The 22,672-nt window shown below is 36.7% G+C and overlaps 1 protein-coding gene across 5 annotated transcripts in view; it reads right to left on the reverse strand.

Annotated features, from left to right (window-relative positions):
- PCNX4 (pecanex 4) overlaps positions 1-20,667 on the reverse strand; it is a 42,197-nt gene extending 21,530 nt beyond the window's left edge. Inside the window, exons 1-6 of one of the 5 annotated variants that reach the window (XM_019923252.3) lie at positions 20,337-20,667; positions 9,675-10,419; positions 4,283-4,462; positions 3,678-4,192; positions 3,329-3,429; positions 3,081-3,203 (exon numbers count right to left, since the gene is read on the reverse strand). In XM_019923252.3, coding sequence (XP_019778811.2) covers positions 3,081-3,203; positions 3,329-3,429; positions 3,678-4,192; positions 4,283-4,462; positions 9,675-10,363 — 1,608 coding nt within the window. In that variant the 5' untranslated portion in view covers positions 10,364-10,419; positions 20,337-20,667. Of the gene's footprint in view, positions 1-3,080; positions 3,204-3,328; positions 3,430-3,677; positions 4,193-4,282; positions 4,463-8,790; positions 9,118-9,674; positions 10,420-20,186 lie in introns of those variants that run through there. The other 4 variants (XM_019923245.3, XM_033851088.2, XM_033851089.2 and 1 more) reach the window with 4 other exon arrangements.
- Between the last annotated feature and the right edge of the window lie 2,005 nt (positions 20,668-22,672).

The raw sequence follows: 22,672 nt of genomic DNA on the forward strand, positions 1-22,672 counted from the left end.
ATAGTACAGAATATTTTAAGATACATACTGAATACTACATTCAAGATTATTGATATGAAATTCCCACCTCATTCTATGAGGTCACTGCTATTCTGATATCTAAACGAAAGATACGAAAAGAAAGCCACAAATATATACATCAGACAAAAATTCTCAACAAAACACTAGCCAACTGAATCCTGCAACATAAAGACAAGACTATACACCAAGACTGAGTGAGATTTATTACAGGAATGCAAGATTGGTTTAACAACTGAAAATCAATATATTACACCATGTTAGTAGATTAAAAAACCAAAACCACATGACTATTTCAATAGATATAGAAGAGGCAAAATCCAACACCCTCCAGGATAAAGAAGTTTAACTAGGAATAGAAGCAGGAATGGTAAAAGACAGACATCAACTTAATGGAGAAAGACTGAATGCTTTCCTCATTAAGATGTCCACTCTTACCTCTTCTATTCAACATTATACTGGAGGTTCTAGCCAGGGCAATTAGGTAAGAAAAAGAAATGAAAGACATCCAGATTGGAAAGGAATGGAAAGGAAGAAGTAAAACTATATCTAATTTGCAGATGACATGATCTCATATACAGAATATCCTAAGAAATCCACTAAAAATCTATTAGAAACAATAAAACATTTCAGTGAGGTTTCAGGATATAAGATTAACATTAACTAATCAACTGCAGTTTATACTTGAGCAATAAACAACCCAAAAAATTAAGAAAACAATCTACTTATAATATCATCAAAAAGAATAAAATACTTAGGAATAATATTTAATAAAACTGTAAGACTTGTACACTGAAAACTACAAAACAATGTTGACATAAAGAAGATATAAATAAACATGAAGACATGTCATGTAGATGAATGCGAAGAATTAATATTTCTAAGACAGCAACGAAGCCAAATCTAGCCTCTGTATCCCGACACTGAATTGAACCTCGGAGACAAGAGTTTTGGGTGAAGTAGAATAGTTTTATTGCTTTGCCAGGCAAAGGGGGCCACAACGGGTTACTGTGTTCAAAACTGTGTGTCCCAAACCCGGGGGTGGTGGTGGTGGAGGTGGGGTGAGGAGTTTTATAGTCAAGGGGAGCAGTGTTGCTGGTAAGGATCAGGGTGCCTTGCTGCATTCCTTCAATCCAAAGATTATATGGCATCAGGTGATGATGGGCAAACTGTGACCTTCTCTGGAATGAAGAGTGCTTCATCAAGTAGTTAACACCTTCCATTTGGTGGGGGTTTTAGTTCTGCAGAAGAGCTCAAAGATATTGTTATGTGTATCCCTTGAGCGGGAACCAGGACCCTGCTCCTAAGGCTGCACTATTGTTTCTTGACTGCTCCTCATTTGTCTCTCCATCCTCTCCCTTCCCCGATTAGCAACTGTTTGAACCTGCCCTTTGGAACTCAGGGAAGGGGACACAGAAAGGTTTTTGTGCCCAGGAGCCCCACAGGGTCCTACTCGGTTTCAGCAATATTCCCCAAATTTTATCTACAGATCTAAGGCAATCTCTATCAAAGTCTCAGATGCCTTTTTGAAAAACTTGAAAAGCCAAAACCAATATTTCTATGGTAACACAAAGGTACCAGAATAGTCTAAACAATCTTGAAAAAGAAAAACAAAGTCATAACATTCACACTTTCCAATTTTAAAACCTACTACAAAGCTACTGTAATCAAGACAGTGTAGTACTGGCATAAGGACAGACATAGATGAATGGAAAAAAGAATAAGAGCCCAGAAATAAACCCTTACATTTGTTTGATTTCTGGCAGGGTGCCAAGAAAAGTCATTGAGGGAAGAATAGCTTTTTCAATAAATTATGCTGAAACCATTGTACATTCATATACAAAAGAATGGATTTGGAATCCTACCTCATAACATATACAAAAATTAACTCCGAGTAGATCATAGACCCAAATGTAAGAGCTAAAACTATAAAACTCTTAGAAGAAAACATAGCAAATCTTTACGATCTTGAATAGGCAGTGTTTATTAGATATGACACCAAAAATACAAGCAACAAAAGAAAAAAATAGATAGATTGAATTTCATCAAAATTAAAACTTTTTTGCTTCAAGGGACATTATCAAGAAAGCTAAAGACAACCTACAGAATGGGAGAAAACTTTTGCTTGTCATATATCTGTCAAGGAACTTGTATCCAGAATATATAAAGAACTCTTAAACTTAACAGTAAGAAGTCAAGTAGCCCAGGTAAAAATGGGCAAAGAAGTTGAACAGACATTTCCCCAAAAACATACACATAGGGCCAAGAAACATATGTAAAGATGAATCATTAGTATTCAGAGAAATGCAGTATCAAAATCGTGAAAAGACCCATGACAATGCTATAATGAAGAAGTCAGATAACAACTGTTGATGAGAATGTAGAGAAATTAGAATCCTCATACACTGCTGGTGAGAATGTAAAATGGTGCAATCATTTTGGAAAAATGTTTGGCAATACCTTGAAGTGTTAAGACATAAAGTTCGTGTGTAACTGAAATTCCAGTCCTAGGTAAACATACCTGACAGAAACGAACTCACATGTCCATATAAAAACTTGTACTTGAATGTTCATGGCAGCATTATTCATAATAGTCAAAAAGTGGCGGCAACCTAAGTATCTATCATTTAATGAATGAATCAACTAAATGTGATATATCCATACAATGGAATATTTTTCAGCAATAAAAAAGAATAAAATACTGATACATGCTACAACATGGATGAATCTTGAAAACATTAAGAGAAAGAAGCCAGATGCAAAAGACAACATACTGTATAATCATATTCGTGTGAAATGTCCAGAATTGGCAAATCCTTAGAGACAGAAAGTAGATTAATGGTTGCTGCGGCTGGAGTAGGGAGTAGATGAGATGGAGAGCAGAATGGAAATGACTATTAATGTGTATGAGGTTTCTTTTTGGGATGTTGTAAATATTCTAAAATTAGATTGTGGTGATGGCTGCAAAGTTCTGAATATACATCGCAGAACTTTACACTTTAAGTGAATGATTTTATGGTATATGAAATACATCTCATTAAAGCTGTTAAAAATATATTTACCAGTAAGAGTCTGATTCCTGTATCCAGATTTCGGTTCCACCATATGTCTGTATTGGAGATCAACAAGTGCACTGATGATACAATGACTGTCTCCAATAAAGCATTTTCTGTATTCTGCCATACCTGCAGTACACAAATTTACCACTTTATTAGGCAGAATTTGATAATCTAAGTAAACTGTTAGAGTAAGCAAAATCATAATTAAATTTGGGAATAGTAAAATACTATTAAGTGCATATTAGCATTACCATTCTAAAAGCTCTTGTGAATCCAATGGAGACAGACACAGAGTGGAGTCCTTGTAAGGAACTGTCCAATGAAAGAAATGCTATCATAGCAAAAGGTGACACTAAGGCAAACAAGAAAAGAGACAAATTTAATGAAGGCAAAATAACCCCTTCTACCATATTTTATTTTGGCCTATGAGTATTTTTATGAGCACATTTAAGCAATGAGCTAAAAAAAACAATAAATAAACCAAAACATAAACGAATAAACACTTGTATGCAGTATAACATTATACAAATACAGGAATTCCATAATATTTTTGTACACTTCCTAGATAAAATACAAGTTTATTAATATTTGTCTTCCTACCTAGATTTATCAAAATCCGTCTGACAACACCAATCTTCATGAGCGTTGTTTGCTTCTCTAGGAATAAAGTCACAGTCCGCACATGCTTTGGATAGATAGGGTTCCGGAAAATTCCAAATATATAGACACTTTGAATTTCTTTAAGTATCCATAGTATTATAAATAATATCATCAAAATATAGCCAACAATAGCCTGGGGACTGTTTTTGGAATTCTGTGAGAAACCAGCAAAGTGATGCAACAAACCAGTTTCTAAGAGAGCCAAGACTAATACAATGCTGTAGAAAAGGTATTCCTTCCAAGTAAACTGTTTTTCCAAACCGTTGGGTAAAGCCTTAGATTCGGTTCCAACTCTGTGTCCGGTCACACTGTGTTTGAAGCCAAAAACAATCTCACTTAGGTTAAGACTCAGTAAGAATCCAAGTCCAGTCATGAAAAGAACCACACCAACAGTGCTGGGAATGAAATATGATGTTACAGCTGTTCCAGTAGAAATGATGAACATTATTAACAACCTGCAGAGGGGAAAAAAAAAGATCTGCTTGAAAAGAAAAAATGTTCTTTGAGAATAAATTACATATCACTTTAATATTTAAAATAATTACCGTAGGTGGGTTGACATAGATGAGCCTCCAAGGCCAAACTCTAAAACCTGCTCCATTGCCCATAAGAAAAGTGCATCAGGTGGGGGTAGGGTCCCGAGTGCCCACAGAAAGGGTAAAAATATAAACAAGATGTGTAAAATCTGATTAATTTGTTCTAGAACTGGTATATTTACCATAAACCTACAATAAAAAGAAAATATTTAAATCATACAAAACAATAAATAGAAGATCTTTAAAGGAAAAACAAAACACTTACACCTCCCTTTATACCCCACCTCTGCCCTGAAACAAAAGAATATTTACAGGAAGGTCCTAATCCCAAATTGCAAAAGATCAAAAACATAAATTGTGACCACTGTCCTTCCTCTATACCAGCAAGTACTCAATTGTATACAAGTGTAGTACAGGACAAAAATATTTCTCCCTTAAATCTTTAAATTACATTGGCTGCAATTCCACTAATGATTCTATAGAGTTTAAAAATTTTAAATTTAAAATTGCAAGCAACCCTAGGAAAGCCAAAGCCTTCCTGCTGTTCATATCTTAGTAGCTAGCAAAGAGAGTAAGCTCTTCTCTTTTTCCTACTCTCTCCTGTACTGTCTTGCTCCCAGGTCCTGGAATTTGAAATCAGTATATTTAAAATCAGAGGTCAGCAACATTAGGTTATGAACATGTCTCTGGGTTAGCCTGGGAATTTAACAAACATATAATATTGTTTCTATTTTGTATAAACAGTGGTATGGATTTGAGAACACAAACTTGTACAACACAGTCTCATAAATTAGTGAAGGCTTCTATCTTAACTGGAGGAACTGGTTTTTGGTACAGCACTTACCAGTTAAACGTAACATTATCAAATTGTTTCAAATAATTTAACAAAAAATTTAAAGCACAGAGGAATAAACATTATCAATATGTTACTAAGTTTTTGGAATAAGGTTAGCCAAACACCTTGCCTGGAAGCCAACAACGCTGTAGTACTTATGGAGTTCCAAAGACAACTTTCAAAAGAGAAAACTAAATCTCAAAACTTATAGCATAATAATTGTACTTGAATATCTGAGCTGCTAGGAATCAAAGTCAAGGAGAAAGCCAACTAATATTTATACACTTAAGTGTATGTTAATAGCCGAGAAGCAAATGCATAGCAACTATGATTATAATGGTATAATGTGCTTCCTTACACAGATATCAGGACGATGCCAGCTAATGCACTCTGCTTCATAATGTATGTCCTTCAAATTTTTATAAGCAGAGAGAATTAACGAACACAAGGTTAACAATGTGATGCTAAATTAGAGGATACTTTCTGTAGTGTAGTTTTAAAAAAAAATTCATTTCATTCTGAGAAGAAAACACTCCAGTAACAAAAAAGAAAATCAAACCACACACAATAAGCCATAGGAAGGTCAAGGAAAACATGTAGATTTGTATAGTTTTTTTGTTTTTTGTTTTTTTAAAAGACAACACTTCTCTTGCTAACATATTCAAGGAAAGGATAATTTGTGTAAAAATAATGTATACTTAGGAAATATGTTATCCAAGTTCTATTTTACCCCCCAATCTCTTTTTGTTCTTAAGTAAACAAGCAATAGTACAGAAAAGTGTTTATACACAAGAATAGCACAATATAAGAATACATAATTGAAATAACCAAACATTGTGATTACTTTCCTGTGTGTATGACTCAGGATGATCAAACAGATGATTACTGTGGTTCTTTTATAACAGAAAAATGTTTAAATCCTAAAATTTCTGATAACATTACAGTAATTTTCTAGAGCAAAAAAATCTAAGCCCACAAGAAAAAACTGTTTTTCTAATAACCATAAAAATATTTCAAATTCTGTACACTAAGATCCACATGCCCAGAAAAAGATGTTCCTAATATGTAGTGGCTAAGATGATATAAACATGCATCATTCATTCAAACAGTTCCTGAGAGTCTATGAACTAAGCACTGAAGGTTTCACACTTGTCTTTGATAAAAATGCATAGAAAAAGTCATTTAAAATTATTAATATACAACTGTACTAGGTAGACTAAAGAATGCAGGAAGAGAAAAGATCACTACACTGTAGGGCTTGTCTCTTCAACTTTCACATTCTCTGAAAGAATATTAAGATACAACTTGACATATCTGACAACTCTCCAAATTCAAATAGAGTACACATTTCATACAGTATTTATATGCAGTATCACACCTACTACTGCATAAAGAACATCTTGATTATTATTTTGTTAATAAGAAGATAAAATTTTTCTAAAATTGAAATGGGAGGTTAATTTTTCTATATAAACTTCATATTTTCGTTAAAAATAGGTTCGAGGACTGCCTCTTTTATAGTTGAAAAAATCTTTTTATAATCATTAAACTGTAAACATTAAAACTATATTAAATCCAACTTGAATATAGTAAAAAAAAACATTTTATGCTCTTTTATTGAGAAATGAAAAATGAGTAGTCAAGGTAACCAAATTATAAATTAACTGAGATTTTTAAAAAGATTAAAAGAACCTAGGGCATCATTTAAATGCAAAGATGTTTTATAGCAGGTAATTTCTGATATCAGAAATGGCACAGTGAGATAGTAACTCAATAATTTATATTCTGAAAATAAGAATGTTATAAATAAATCTTTCAAAAGGGGTCAAATGTATACATATACATTTAAACTCAATTTTATTGCTAATTTTTCAAAATCAAGTTTTTAATTGTAATATATTTTATAGTTAGTAAATGGTTGTGGTACTAAGAAATCATTTACAATAGAATTTCCATAAATTAATTCTCCTCTTACAATATTTGATTAGGTGAAGAACTACAAGGGTATTATAGTGTTCTTTGGTCCATAAATGTAGCACAATTAGAAGAGGTTAAGAGTTAAGGAATAGCAGAAATCTAAGAATCGGTCAGTTTCAGTACACAAGCTGGCTATATATTTTTAAATGCCTTGTCTTCTTTTGGGCTACCATAACAAAGTACCATAGACTAGGTGGCTCAAACAATAGAAATTTATTTCTCACAATCTGAGATCAGAGTGCCATTACGATTGGGTTCGGATGAGAACTCTTCCCGGCTTGCAGAGAGCCAACTTCTCACTGTATTCTCACATAGTGGAGAAAGAGAGAGAGATGGAACTCTCTGGTGTCTCTTCTTATAAGGGCACCAATTCCATCAGGAACTAGGGCCACCCTGATGACCTAATTACCTCCCAAAGACTCTCTTAAAATATCACTACATTGGGGGTTACGGCTTCAACAGAAGAATTTTGAAGAGACACACACATTCAGCCCGTAACATTCCACCCTGATCTCCCAAATTCATGTTCTTCTTACATGCAAAATACATTCATTCCTTCCCAACAGCGACAAAATTCTTAACTCATTCCAGCATCAACTCTAAAGTCCATCCTGAGGCAAAATCCTCTCCAGCTGTGAACCTGTGAAACCAGAAATGCTTTGTGCTTCCAAAACACAGTGGTGGGACCGGCAAAGGACGGACATTCCCATTCCAAAAGGGAGAAACAGGAAAGAAGGGGTGATAGGTCCCCAAAAAAGTCCAACATCTGGCAAGGCAAATTCCATTAGATTTTAAGGTTGTAGAATAATCCTCTTTGTTTCATACTCTGCCCTCCAGGCCCCCAGGGCAGCAACATCACTCAAAAAGTTCTAGGTGAGGGTACCACCCCAAGAGCTCTGCAGGGTATTACCAGCCCCAAGGCTTCCAGAAGAGGCTTTCTAGCTTGTTGAAACCTGATAATCTCTGAATCACTTTTCAGATCATTTGGTGCTTAAGAAAAGCGCCATGTTCACCATCAAATAGCTCTAATATCCCTGTCCTGTCAAATTTAATAACTTTAATAGCCTTCATCCATTACATCTTTAGTTCAAACTGGAAGTGTTTCTGCTCTTATAATCCCAGAAACTCTTCACTGAGCGACAGTCCAGCCACACCCCTGGTGTTCCCTTCAGAACATGCTTTCTCATTTTTTGCAATATGTATACACTGAAAATTTCCCAAATCTTCAAGTTCTGGTTCCATTTTGTTTAGCAATTGCTTCTTCAATTCATCTCTCTCCTTTTATATTTTACTATAAGCAGTCAGGAGAAATCAAGCTGTTCATTCAACACTTTGCTTAGAAATCTCCTCGGCTATATATCCAAATGTATCACTCTCAAGTTCTGCCTTTCACAAAATATTAGAAAATGATTCAGCTAAGTTCTTTGCCACTTTATAACTAGGATCGCCCTCTCCTCCAGTTTCCAATAACATGCTCTCACTGCTGTCTTGAGACTTCACCAGAATTACCTTTAATGTCCACATTTCTAGCACACACTTCAAAACTCTTCCAGCCTCTACCCATTACCCAATTCCAAAGCCACTTCTACACTTTTAGGTGTTTGTTATGGGAGCACCCATCTTCTTGGTATCAAAATCTTAGCCAGCTCATAATCAAATAACATAGTCGGGTGACTTAAACAACAGAAATTTATTTCTCACAGACCTGGAGTCTGGAAGTCTGAGATTAGAGTGCTACCATGATCAGGGTATGGTGAAAACTCTCTTGCTGGCTTGAAGACAGCTGCCTTCTTATTTCATCTTCATATGTTGGAGGGAGAAATCAGGTTCTTTAGTGTGTCTTCCTATAAGGGTACTAATCCCATCATAGCAGGGCCCCACCCTCATTATCCTAATTAGCTCCCAAAGACCCCATCTCCAAATATCACCACATTGGGGGTTAGGGATTTAATATATGAATGGGGGTGGTACAAACACTCAGTCCATAAAGTGGTGCCTGTACATTTCTACCTGTGATAGAGAATGCTGCAATCTATAGGAACAGAGAAAGAAATGTCAGATTTAGAAAAGGCAAGCAAAAGAAGTCATCAAATAATTTTGTTTAAAATTGCTATTTTCTATTTTTCTTCCATAGCAAATTGATTTAAAAAAAACAATATTCTATATAATTACTATAACAAAATTAAATAAGTTATTCTGTTCATCTTAAATCCACTCAATCTGTGCATTAACATTTATGTGTATAAATTCTCTATTTTCCCTTCACAGGAAAGTTCCATCTCATTTCACAGGTTTCACCCAGGCTATCTTACAGATTCATAGCTCCTTATTTAAAGTAAAACACAGGATTGAAATTTTGCTTATTTATCTTATAAAGGGTTTTCTTTTTACTCTTCAACAAGATTTAATTACTGCTTTAGGATGAATGTTTAACAAAGATTAGTCCTATGAGATTATTCATCAAAACAACCTATCACCCAATGGTTTGGTGACTTTTAATTCATAGATTCTTTTCTTTTAATACTAAGGAGAGTGCTCTTACTATGTATGCTTAAAAATAAAGTTATAAAGTATTTGATAGCTTATTACCTGTGTGCAAGATCTATAGAAACAAAGAAAAAAATATAAAGAGGTCTCATAAGAGGAGTGATTTCATAAGTATCCTGGGTTTGGAAAGTTGCAGTCTCTGTAGCTGTGTTTACAATTAATGAATATTCTCCTATACACAATGTCATCCATCCAAAGAAAAATAGTAGAACAGTGCCTCCCGCGCTGCTATAAAGCAGGGTTATTCTATTCGGAAGCAAATACCATGTTCCAAGACCACACACTAAGCCAGCAAGAACAGAATGAAAAACGGTATTGGCTGTATGTTTTTTGCCAGGAATTAGAAATTTGATGGTCTCAGCACCAGCACAACTTGTAAATTCATGTTCATCTTCCTCTGCTAAGATATCTGTGGTCAGCATTCTTTCCACTGTCACCCATCTGCTTCTGGCGTATAAACTTGTGAACTGGATGACAAATGCAGTGAAAAGCATTAGTCCACCTGAAAGTGCTGCTGTATAATAGTCCTCCAGGATGCCTAACTGGTACAAAAGTGTTCCTATTCCACCCAAAACCCATGGCATCAAAAAAAGGATAATCTGATTAACATATATGTAAGGAGGGGCACAATAGCCTAAATTGAGTCGAGGGCCTCCAAGAACAGTCTGTGGAAAGCGCTTCAGAAAGAAGTCCTGTTTGTAATCATTCAGCAGAGGCACATCTGGACTCATCCTTCTCACTCAGGATTATTCTGAAAGTCACATCCTTTTCTGTAACACAGCAGTCTCTAAGAAAAAGAAAAAAAAAACTATTTGAAAATATCATACTTAAAACATGAGGGAGAAAAATCCCATATTTCCATTAGTTAGTTCCCTAGTGCAGGATTTGTAACTTCACTTCTCTAGCTCCTTCCCATTGCCTGACACATACTTGGCACAAAACAAATAGTTGCTAAGTACTTTTTTTTTAATTTGGAAAAAAGTCATATTCACTATTAATTTACCTGGAACTTAGATAAACTTGGAATTTCAGATTTTGAGGTCAAAGGAAAGTTCAAAAAGCCAGTACTCTCAACTCAAAGCTACTAGTGGTTTAACCAATCATTTCCCTGAGTGCTTCTGTTGTTTGTTTCTTAACTTTTCTATTACAAGGGTAAGCAAAATTTTTCTATAAAGGGTCAAATAGTAAATATTTTTCTGTTACAATGACTCAACCCAGCTGTTGTTGCAGAAAAGCAGCCATAGATAAGTGGATATTAGTAGCTGTCTTCCAATATAACTTTATAGTATTTATATACAAACAGGCTATGGGCCAGATTAGCCTGTGGGCCATAGTTTGCCAACCCCTGCTCTATAAAATAAGGATATTCTCTATAATTCCTTTGAATTGAAATGGAAATAGAAGTGGAAAGTAGAAATACTAAGTGTGAGTCACATCACTTAACAATTATAGTAAACTTTTCTGATAATTCAAAAAGTCAAACCCTGCTAAAATAGCATTTCAATAAAAAGCCACTGGCAGCTCAACATGCAGTAGGAAGGACAATGAACTGGAAACCAAAGGACTCCAAGAGTCATATTACATGCTTATTATTAAGCATATTATTACTATGTTACCACATGCAAACCACTTCATGCCTCAATTTTTAGCCTCTCTTTCTCTTGTCAGTTTCTAAAATCTACCAGAACTAGCAAAACATGAAATAATAAAAGGACCCATATATGCTTTAGTCTAGATTATTTTCATTTAAGGGCCATAAAAAACTAAGGATCAAATAATATGGATTCCGTTCTCTTCAACTTTCCCTTTTCCTGTTTCTGAAAAACAGTTGCCTGTTAACAAGATCAGCTAGTGAAGCATTACCTCAGGGGTCATATACTAAGTTAGAAATGAAAAATTAAGTTTAAAGCCATCTTCATAAGGACAGACATATAGACCAATAGAATAGAATAAAGCGTCCAGAAATAAACCCTCACATATACAGTCAAATATTTGACAAGGGTACCAAGATCATTCAATGAGGAAAGAACAGTCTGCAAAAAATGGTGCTGGGAAAACTGGGTGTCCACATGCAAAAGGATGAAGTTAGATCCTTACCTAACACCATATACAAAAGGTAACTCAAAATGGATCAAGAGCTTTAAAGTATAAGACCTAAAACAACAACATTCTTAAAAGAAAACATAGGACAAAGCTTCTGATATTGGATTTGGCAATGATTTCTTGGGTATGACACCAAAGGTACAGGTAACAAAAGAAATAGACAAAATGGACTTCACAAAAATTAAATCATGTGCATCAAAAGACACTATCAACAGAGTGAAAAGACAATTGACAGAATGGGAGAAAAAAATAAGTTGTGAATATCCAGGATATATAAAGACCTCCTAAAACTCAACAACAGAAAAACAATCTAATTCAAAAACTGGCAAAGAACTTGAACAGACATTTCTCTAAAGAAGATATATAAATGGCAATAAGTACATGAAAAGATGCTCAACATCACTAATCATTAGGGAAATGCAAATCAGAATATAATGAAATAACACTTCATGTTCATTAGGATAGCTACTATCAAAAAAAAAAAAAAAACCCAGAAAATAAGTGTTGCCAAGGATGTGGAAAAATTGGAACCCTGTGCACTGATGGTAGGAAGGTAAAACGGTACAGTTGCTGTGGAAAACAGTATGGTAGTTCCTCAAAACATTAAAAATTGAATTACCATATGATCTAAGAATTCCACTTCTTGATGTATACTACAAAGAATTGAAAGCAGGGTCTCAAAGAAATAATTTGTATACTCACGTTTACAGCAGCATTATTCACAATAATTAAAAGGTGGAAGCAAACCAAGTGTTCATCAAAGGATGAATAAATAAGCAAAATTTAGTATATACACACAATGGAATATTATTCGCCCTTAAAAAGAAAGGAAATCCTGCAAATTGCTATATCTTGGGTGAAACTTTAGGACATTATGCGTGGTGAAATAAGCCAGTCACAATAAGACAAATACTATATAAATCTACAAGGTACTTAGAGTAGTCAAAATCACAGACAGAAAGCAGAATAGTGGTTGCCATGGGCTGAGGGGAGAGGAGAATGGGTCGTTACTGTTTAATTGGTATAGAGTTTTACAAGATGAAAAGAATCACGGAGAGAGACAGTGATGATGCCTGCACAACAATGTGAATGCATTGAGTATCACTGAACTGTACACTTAGAAATGGTCAAGATGGTAAATTTTATGCTCTGTGTATTTTACCACACACAAAAAATTTAAAGCCATCTTAAAGTAACCTTTCTTCCTATCAGTTTAGAAGAGTCTTTCTGCAAGTCACTTCTACCCAACCAACATCAGCCATGGAGGGAGCTTTTGGGTATCACAAAAGGTTTTTTGGTCATCACTAAGAATTACTACCTTAGAGCACCTCTTGCTATACTTTTGGGAAATTCTTTATACTATAAATGTTTATCATCTTATATCTTCCAGCTACTAGCCTTAGCTCTATATAGAAAGTCATAGCTTTTACTCACATGACAGCCCTGCAAGTACTCACAAAATAACAGAACCACAGGGCCAGATGGAACCTTAATGGTTGATCGTTTAATCTCAGGAAATGAAAAGATTGCCTTCCTCCCCTCTGAATGAGCATATCTCCTGTACCGATGTCAGTGATGTCAGTGTATTGTACTGATATGCTTGTTCAGTACAAGCCATAGGTAAGTAAGGACATGCTCCTATGAGTGTGGGTAAAGATTCTGATTTCAATTATCTATGGATGATACTATCAGACAGGAAATTGAGCTTGGATGGCTGGCCTGAGCATTTTGAAGAATCTAGATGTACCTGAAATTTCCCCAGGGAGTTAGGTAAAAGCTGACCCCTCCTTTTCCACTGAGGCAAGTGAGGAACAAGGTGAGATGGCTCGCTGGGAAAGGAAGCCAGAAATCGAAGATATCTTATAAACTAGATTATCTAGCTGCATGTTACTATCCATATTCATTAACCTTTTAGTACTTCTGAGTCTTTTGTAAATTTAGTTTAAATGTTCACCCATTTGATGGAATACTCTGTGATTAGATTCCAAACAGTGGAATATTCGCAAGATCTACTGTTGATTTGGAAACATGGAAAGATGCCCACAATATACTGCAAAGTACAATAAACACACTGATGATCCTATTTGTATAAAAAAAAAAATAGTACACACACTTGTCCGTATACATGGTTATTCGGTGTGTATAAGTGTAAAAAATTTCAAAAGTCATACTCACTAGGCTGTGTTTGTGTGTATTTTACATATAACATTTTGACACCTCTTTAAAGTACCAAATATCCTCTAGAACTCTCAACCCATGCCCTGTAAACACATCCTGTGGCCTTCTGGCCGTCTGCTCATACCCTTTCCTTTGCCCAGGATGTCTTCTCCTTCCTTCCATAATTACTAATCTTAGTCAACTTTCAAGATTCAGTTTAATCCATACTGAAAATTTTGCAGAGCACTTAGACCAAACTATGCCTCTCTCCTATCTGTGTATCAAAAACATTGCTTGTTCATAGTACTCATCTTGTAACATGTATCAACAGAGGGCATTTCTTGTATTGTTCACCTCTTTACATGTTATCTTTTCAAATGTTTTTCTTTTCTCTGCTATTAAGTTATTTGTGGGTAAGGGCCAAATCTTGAGATACTTCTGGTTCTCCATAATATTTAGTAAAATACTGTACCTTGGCACAGAAAGGCATGTATTTAGTACATTACTGGCATAGCTTAAGTAAGATGATTAAAGTTGGAGAACATTAAATATTGTTGTTAAAAGGGAAGTTGGATGTTATTTACTGTTTTTGAAAACTTCTTCCAGCATATCCTGCCTCATTCAAAACAGTAAATCCATAAACTCTTTATTCCCAGTTTTTAAATGTTTGGAAAGTATCTTCATTTATTTTTCTTATGGACTAAATAATGGCGTCTAATGATAGTACTATTGGCTCAGAGAAGATTTTGCCTAGAGCAGTATAGTATCCCAGTAATACTGGAGCAGGATGGGCCTGAGGGAGAAACATGGCTGGGTTTCTCCCATGGAGAAGGAAATGGCTAGAGGATTTTAACATGTCAGAAGTCCAATTTTAATTTGCTCCTTGTCTTATGCTACGCTTTAATCTCCTTCATTACCAGGAAGGAGCAACTAGCTCTTACTGGGAGAGAAAAACAGGAAGAACGGCAGACACAAGAGGCAAAATAAGGCAGGAGCGATAATAAAGTGAGGGCAGATGAAAAAGTATGAAGGGTATAAGTTCCCTCAAGAAGCCTTTAGGAGAATGGGGGAGGACACTGGGATGGCGATTTATTTTAATGGAATATAAAAAGAAAGGCTGAAGGATACAGGATTGTTTGCCCTACAGAATGTTTTTTGAAAAGGTGTCTGTGGTCAAAGAAGTTTGAGAAACTATATACCAGATTGCAATCTTGAAGAGTCACAATGGATATCAGCAGACTAAAGACTCTGAGACATCTTCAAGTTAAAAAAAATACCACTGCAAATCTGCTTAAAATATGTCATTTGAGATTTCCAAACTTATTTGTCCTTGGAACCCATTTTTCCCTTGATATCTAATAACAGATCATGTGTGCAGTGTTTTATGGAAACTGCTTTCAGAAATATCGGCCTGGGCTTCAATCACAACCTTAAAGATTTAGGTAGGTGAAGTAGAGTTAAAAAGATATACCAGTTAAGGAGGAATGTCATGAACAAAGGTACACGAGAAAAAAAATTATGGAAATTTGATAGCAAGTACATCAGGTTGTTTTTTCTAGTATTTTAAGGATAAAAGAGGATTACATGACAGATATTGTAAATTTCATTTAGGCAAAAATTATGATAAATTGGTACTGTTTGACTTAAACTTTAATTACAGATCCTGGAATACTTCAAAAATATTTTATTTGTATGAAATGAGTGTTACATTTCTATAGAGAGATCTTCTAAGTCCTAATCTGGATTAGTAGCGTGAAAAAATAAAATCAGAATAATTAAAACTAACTCCCTGGGGCTTCCCTGGTGGCGCAGTGGTTGAGAGTCCGCCTGCCGATGCAGGGGACACGGGTTCGTGCCCTGGTCCGGGAAGATCCCGCATGCCGCGGAGCGGCTGGGTCCGTGAGCCATGGCCGCTGAGCCTGCGCGTCCGGAGCCTGTGCTCCGCAACGGGAGAAGCCACAGCAGTGAGAGGCCCGCGTACCAAAAAAAAAAAAAAAAAAAAAAAACTAACTCCCTGAATGAGAATTTGGCATATGCTCTGAAAGACTGTTAAAGACAGATTGATGCATTTATATGGCTGCTACCTCCAACATGTTAAAATGAAAAATGGCTCAAGGCTTAGGGAAAAAAATTTTAAAGCTGTGAAAAGAGAAGTTAAGGGATAAAGGTGGCATCACAATAATCATTTAGGCCATATGCTTTCTTCATATGCTACTCTGAAAGCAGGCCAACAAAATAGCCATAGAAATGTTACTTTTTTTGGAATTTGAGCCACATTTCTTACCCATTATCCAAAAGGGTAGGAAACAGAGATCAATTTAGCAATGACCTAGAAAGGAGTACTTAGTTACCAAAACTTTAACTCAGTAACCATGCAATATATCAGACTGAAAATCCCTTAAAACAAAGAAAGAGATAACAAAAAGTGGCAGTTTTGGGGGATTATACTGAATTTATAGTTCTCTAAATTTGGCAAAAAGAATTCCTAGAAATAGAAGTTTTAGCAATTGCCTGATTTTGGTTAGCAAAGGTTACTTTTTTTTTTTAATCTAGCATATTGTTTTTATTGTTGGTTGATTTCATTCATTGAATCCACACATTTATTTTCTGTTCTATTACATTAGATTTTTTTTTTACGGCAAGGACACTTAACATATGATCTACCCTCTTAAATTTTCAAATGTACAATACAGTATTGTTAACTAACAACACAATGTTGTACAGTAGATCTCTAGAACTTATTTATCTTGTATAACTAAAACTTGTTAAACAGCAACTCTCCATTTATTCCTCCCCCAAGTGCCTGGCACATCATTCTACTCCCTGTTTCTAGGACTTGGATGATTTTAGATACCTCATGCAAGTGGAATCATGCAGTATTTGTCCTTCCATGATTGTCTTATTTCATTTACCATGTCTTAGGCTCATCCATGTTGTCACATATGGCAGGATTTCTTTCCTTTTCAGGGCTTACTAATATTCCATTTTATGTATATACTACATTTTCTTTATCCATTCATCAGCTGATGGACATTTGGTTTGCTTCCACTTTTTGGCTATTATGAATAATGCTTCAGTAAACATGAAAGTGCAAATATGTTGAAAGACCTTGCTTTCAATTCTTTTGGATAAATACCCAGAAGCAGAATTGCTGGATCACATGGCAGTTTTATTTTTAATTTTTTGAGGATTCCCCATACTGTTTTCAGTAGCACTGTCCTACTTCTGTGTGATGTACCATTTTGTATTCCCACCAACAGTAGGAAGCTTCCAATTTCTCCACATCCTCCCCAACACTTGTTATCTTTTGTTTTTTTATAACAGCTATCCTAACAGGTGTGAGGTGATATTGAATCCACACATATTTACTGAGCACTTCTGCACTGTACCTCAACTATAGTTTTGTTGTACTTTCAGGAAACTTATTATGTTTTAATATACTTGTCAAATTTTACTAAATCTGGCAAGATATGAAACAACTTAATTCTCAGTTACTCTGGATAGAAATCATCTGTCATCACCAGAACACATATGTGTATTTTTTAGATAGCCAAGTACTAACTGTTGAGGGTACTAATAGGAATCTACAGATGCAAAGATAGTTACCCCTGTAATTATGAAAATACTCTATGGAATCTGAACCAAATGCTATGCCATGGATTAACAGCTAGATTCTTGAAGAGTCTTTTGAAAGACATCTGGTGCTTAAAGATGAAAAATACATTTCGCGCTTTAGTTTATCGATTATGTAGTAAGCACACTCCTCCCTTACCAGTAAAAGGAAAATCTACCCAAGTGCCTAAAAAGAACAAGGACGTTAACATCTCTTTGGCTATACAAAATGGTAATTTTTTAAATTCCAGATTTTGAAGGGTCTTTCAATTTAAGAGTTTTCTGTAAATTCACAGGAATTGGTATGTAGGGAAAACTCTGACTGGATGGGAGGGGTGATTAGATAGCTCAAAGGATCTATTTATTGCAGATTATGTATTGGCAAAGCTTCCCAGGTGGAATGATGAGTTGTTGGTTCTATGATTCACACTTCCCAAATGTACAACACTAGAACATGAACTGATAGCATTCCATTACTTACAGAAAACTAAGATGGTAGGAAATAGCCAAAGGTCACATCAGAGCATCATAAATGTGCAGCACTGCCAGTAATACTTCTGCTCCTATCCCAATCTACCCTTCCCACACCTCACACATCTTAGCCATTATAAATTCAAATGGATTAATAAGCTCTTCCTTCAAAATCAAGTATCAGGCAAATGAAGTCTACCACTCACATGAATTACCAGAAATAAATCAATATATTTTACAGAAAGTAAAATTGAGAACCTGTGATATTAAGTGACTGAACCAACACATAATGTCAGCTGGAAGAATACAGAGTTTTTCAATCACACCAAGCTACTGACATATGAAAGGAAAGTTTCTTTCGTGAATTAAGAAATAGAAGGACAAATTTGGAAAAAGGGTTTTCCGAGGAAGGTGGACCTAAGAGAAATCTACAAATGTCAAAATAGGAAGCTTTTGTTAGCTAAGCCAGCATGGCCATGGCAGGTAGGACTGCTTGATAAGACATAAACACAAGTGGGGAAAGCGTCTAAAAGAAAAGGTTCTCACCATGAAGAAAGTGAAAACAACTCACAGAATGGGAGAAAATTATTGCAAAAAATATATATGTTAAGGGACTTATAACTAGAATATAGAAAAATCTCTTACAACTTAATAATGAAAAAAAAATAATTTAAAAATGGGCAAAGGATCTGAATTTCTCCAAAGATAATATACCAATGGCCAGTATAAGCACACAAAATGATGCTCAACAACATTACTCATTGGGGAAATGCAAACCAAAACCACAATGAGATATCACTTCAAATCCACTTGACTGGCCATCAGAAAGACGGACAATAACAAGTACTGCTGAGTTTATGGAGAAATCAGAACCCTCAAGTGATAATGTAAAATACTGCAGCTGCTTTGGAAACAGTCTAGCAGTTCCTCAAAAGGCTAAACATAGAGTTACCCTATGACCTAACAATTTCATTCCTAGGTATTTACCCAAGAGAAATGAAAACATAAGTCTACACAAAAATTTGTACATGAACATTCATAGCAGAAATATTATTAATAGCCAAAAAATGGAAACAACATAAACGGCCATCAACAGATGAAATAAAATGTAATATATCCATACAATAGAATAGTAATAGACTATAAATGACATTGAAGTACTGATGCATGCCGCAACATGAATGAACCCTGAAAACAGAATGCTAAGTGGAAGAAGCCAATCACAAAAGGCTACATATTGTATAATTCCATTTATATGAATTGTCCAGGACCAGCAAATCTATAAAGACAGAAAACAGATTAGGGTATGCCTGGGCTGGTGGATATAGTGAGGACTGGGGGCAGGGAGAGTGACTGCTAAAGGGTACAGTGCTTCTTTTGGGAGTGATGAACATGTTTTAAAATTGAATTGTATGGAATGTGAATTTTTATCTCAATAAAGTTCTTACAGAAGAAAAAGAAACAGAAAAGATCCCCAACGTGGTATTTTCTGTGGCAGTTAATAACTAGCAGGCATCTCTTTAAGTAGGAAATTTTAAAGCAATGGTCAGGTGCCCAAACAGTTAAATTACTAAAATGGCAACGTGTGAACTGGCTTTGGATGCTATGATAACAGTTTGGAAATTTGGCACAGGTGGTAGTAGACACTCAATAATATAAAGGATGGTCTTTGCCCTAAATGCAGAAATGAGCTAACAAAGGAAAAATCCACCTAATATTATACAGCTGAATAAGAGAGAAAATCAGTTCAGAGGCCTGATAAGTGACTTCTGATGGAGTAGACTTCATTGAAGTAAATGTTGGCCCTTGATAAACAGCGGGCTGTGGAGAGAGGATGCAGATCAGTGGGGAAAGAGTTGTTCCTGTTCAGGGGTCCATGATTTGACCACTATGGGGCAAAAGGGGAGATAAAAGAGAGAATGAACACAGTAGTAAGGGGCATAGTGTGTAAACTTTATTGGGATAACAAAGCCATCCCTAAACTAAGACTGAAAGGGCCATTTTCCATTTCGCAAGTGTCTCTTAGAAATAAAATGCTAAAACTCAACGGGCTAACGCTGCCTTACGAAAGAAAATTAAAATCACACCAGATTGATGCCTCTAGCGACTGAGCTCATCTCACGTCTTAAAAAGTGCAATAATCACTCTGCACAGCCTTGGAAATTAAGGCTACCAAGAAGTTCCCAGGTGGGTGTCGGGAATCTAACGTACCTCGAGTCACCTGAAGGAAGAGGCGACGCGAAGGCATCCCGGGGACTGCGTTTTTGCAGGTAAACCCGTATAGGGCGCTCCCGCCGGGAGGCTGCCTGCGGTCCGAACGCGGAGGCAGAAGAGCTGTGGCGGCCGGGGCAACCAGCTTACCGCGGTGACGTCTCGACCCGCTCCCCGTTTCCATGGCTAACGTCAACTCCAGCGGGCGCCACCCGGCGCGGAACGGAGCTCGCGTGCTCTGGGGAGGGCCGGGCGCTCCGCTCGCCCCGCCCCTTAGCCTGAGGTCGCGTCTGGGCGTCCAGCCTCCGGCCCACCAGGCGAGGCCGAGGGCAGGGAGAGGCGCGCTTCGTCCGCTCCCAGCCCCGGGCCAACGCTCGCCTGGCCGAAAACCTTGGGAGTCGCTTGGGTTCCAGCCTCGCCTTGGGCCCAGACGCGGCGCCAGGGTTCGCAGCGTCAGGGTTCGCAGCGTCAGGGTTCACAGCGTCGGCCCTGAACTTTCACCCGCGTCGCGCCCTTACGCAAGAGCGTCGTTGCCCTGGTCACGTGACGTTCCTCTGGGGTAGTGCTCTCTGGTGGGTAGAGGCGCGGCCGCCATTTTTAGAGCGTGAGGTGCCCAGTGATCCGACTGACGAGTCCCGGCGTAGTGCGACTCCAGCCGCTCAGGGTTCTGCGACGTACATTAACCACAGCCGCACTTTGGCCGTCACCACCCAACACACCGACGGTAATAAATGCTTTTAAGTGATACTTCATACATATACGTGTTCGCTGTCGCCCCTTTATTGCATTTTCCCCCCCATGATTGGATTTGTGACTGTATTTTAAATACTAGGAACCAAAATACCCATAAGTGAAACATGCCACTAAAGTATCTGTTTATTAATAAAATAAGGCAAAGTTACCGTGTTCCATCAAAAACAAAACAAAACAAAAAAACTGGCAGACTATTATTGTGGTATTAATTTCAGGGCCGGGAATCTTTACAGGGTGCCCGCGGAGTCCCCAGTTTTGCTAGTTTAAAAATTAAACGCATGCCCATCACCCACTGCCTCCATTTTCCACCAAGTTTCATTGCTTCTCCAAGTTCTGGACACCTTCCAAGTTGCTAGTTGGGGGCCCAGGAGGCGGCCCCTGAGATCTTTAAATTGGTCTCTGACGATTTAGAGGTACGTGTACCGGAACGTTGAAGCCAATTGGTCGGTATCAAGGTACCCGAGTTTTCCCACGTGATTGATAACCTAGCAGTTCTGCATACACGAGACTTCTGATTGGCTTGAGGACCGTCTTTAGATAAGGATCTCCTTATCTAAAAACTATGAATGCGCCCTTTTTTGTTTCTTTTGTGGCTTTACTGAAAATGATGGCTTAGTTCTTAAGCACTTAGGTTTTCAGGCCATAATGGGGAAAACCTTTTGGTATTAATCAAAGGAAAGCCAAGGCTTATAAAAAAAGAAGATATAAATCTATCTAGAGGAAAAATGTAGTTTGTTGAAAGCATATGGAAGAAAACCCTGGGCGCCATCCATGACAATGAGGTACATATATACTTGCTTTCGACGATACAATTTGCAGATAGGACTTTTCCTAGTTTGATGTGAAGAGGAAGTGTGTATTTGGTTCATCCCTAATGTTTTCCAGTCTTTTGGGGAACCTCAGTCATCATGGGTCACGGTACCACATTAAGCATCTTTGAAGCATCAGCTACCGCTAGGAAGTCAATATAGAGTGGTTGAGAGTAGAAGCTCTGGGGTCTGGAAGCCTGAGTTAGAACTACTGGGGCCTGGGCAGGCCACCCCAAAATATTCCACAGTGGCATATTGATTATTTTGAATTAAAGTTACTTAAGGAATAGCGGATGCAAGAGGGTCCTTTGAACCTCCTTTCAGTCTCCCTGAAACCAAGGAGCTCCTATGTGAAAGTTACCCTCTCTGTACCCTCCCAGTATTCTACATTTTTAAAAAAGTTGAAATCACAGTATTGGAATTGAATGCCAAGATTTGGATATTAGTGGCTGCAAAGAAAAGCATCAGGAGAGAAGACGAAAGGGACTATAAAATGATTGATTTCTTACATGGCTTGTTGAAATTCATCTCATTGCATTTATATCACAGATCGTGATATGCATGTAAATGTATACAAAGGCCAAGTGAATGGGCATGTGATGGGTAGAAATTTTAGTATGTTCCAGCATATTCACAGGCACTTGAGTTGGGTGACATTGGGTTATGAGGATATTAAAGACAGGGAGTGACCACTTGTTAATTGTAAAGTTTCATACTGAAGCTTCCTTTATTATAGAAAATATCTCATACCACACAAACATTCATAAGTAGAACAAATAATGTATAATATAATCATAGCTTTGCCATTAATTGGTTTTAAGCTTTGTTATAAAAGACAATATATTTTAAATTACAGTTCTGAAAATCTTATAGTAATTCCTGTAGGGTGAAAGGATAGAGTTTCTCAGGTTTTGATTTTGATGA

The sequence above is a fragment of the Tursiops truncatus genome, chromosome 2 (genome assembly GCF_011762595.2).
Source record: "Tursiops truncatus isolate mTurTru1 chromosome 2, mTurTru1.mat.Y, whole genome shotgun sequence".
Taxonomy (NCBI): Eukaryota; Metazoa; Chordata; class Mammalia; order Artiodactyla; family Delphinidae; genus Tursiops; species Tursiops truncatus.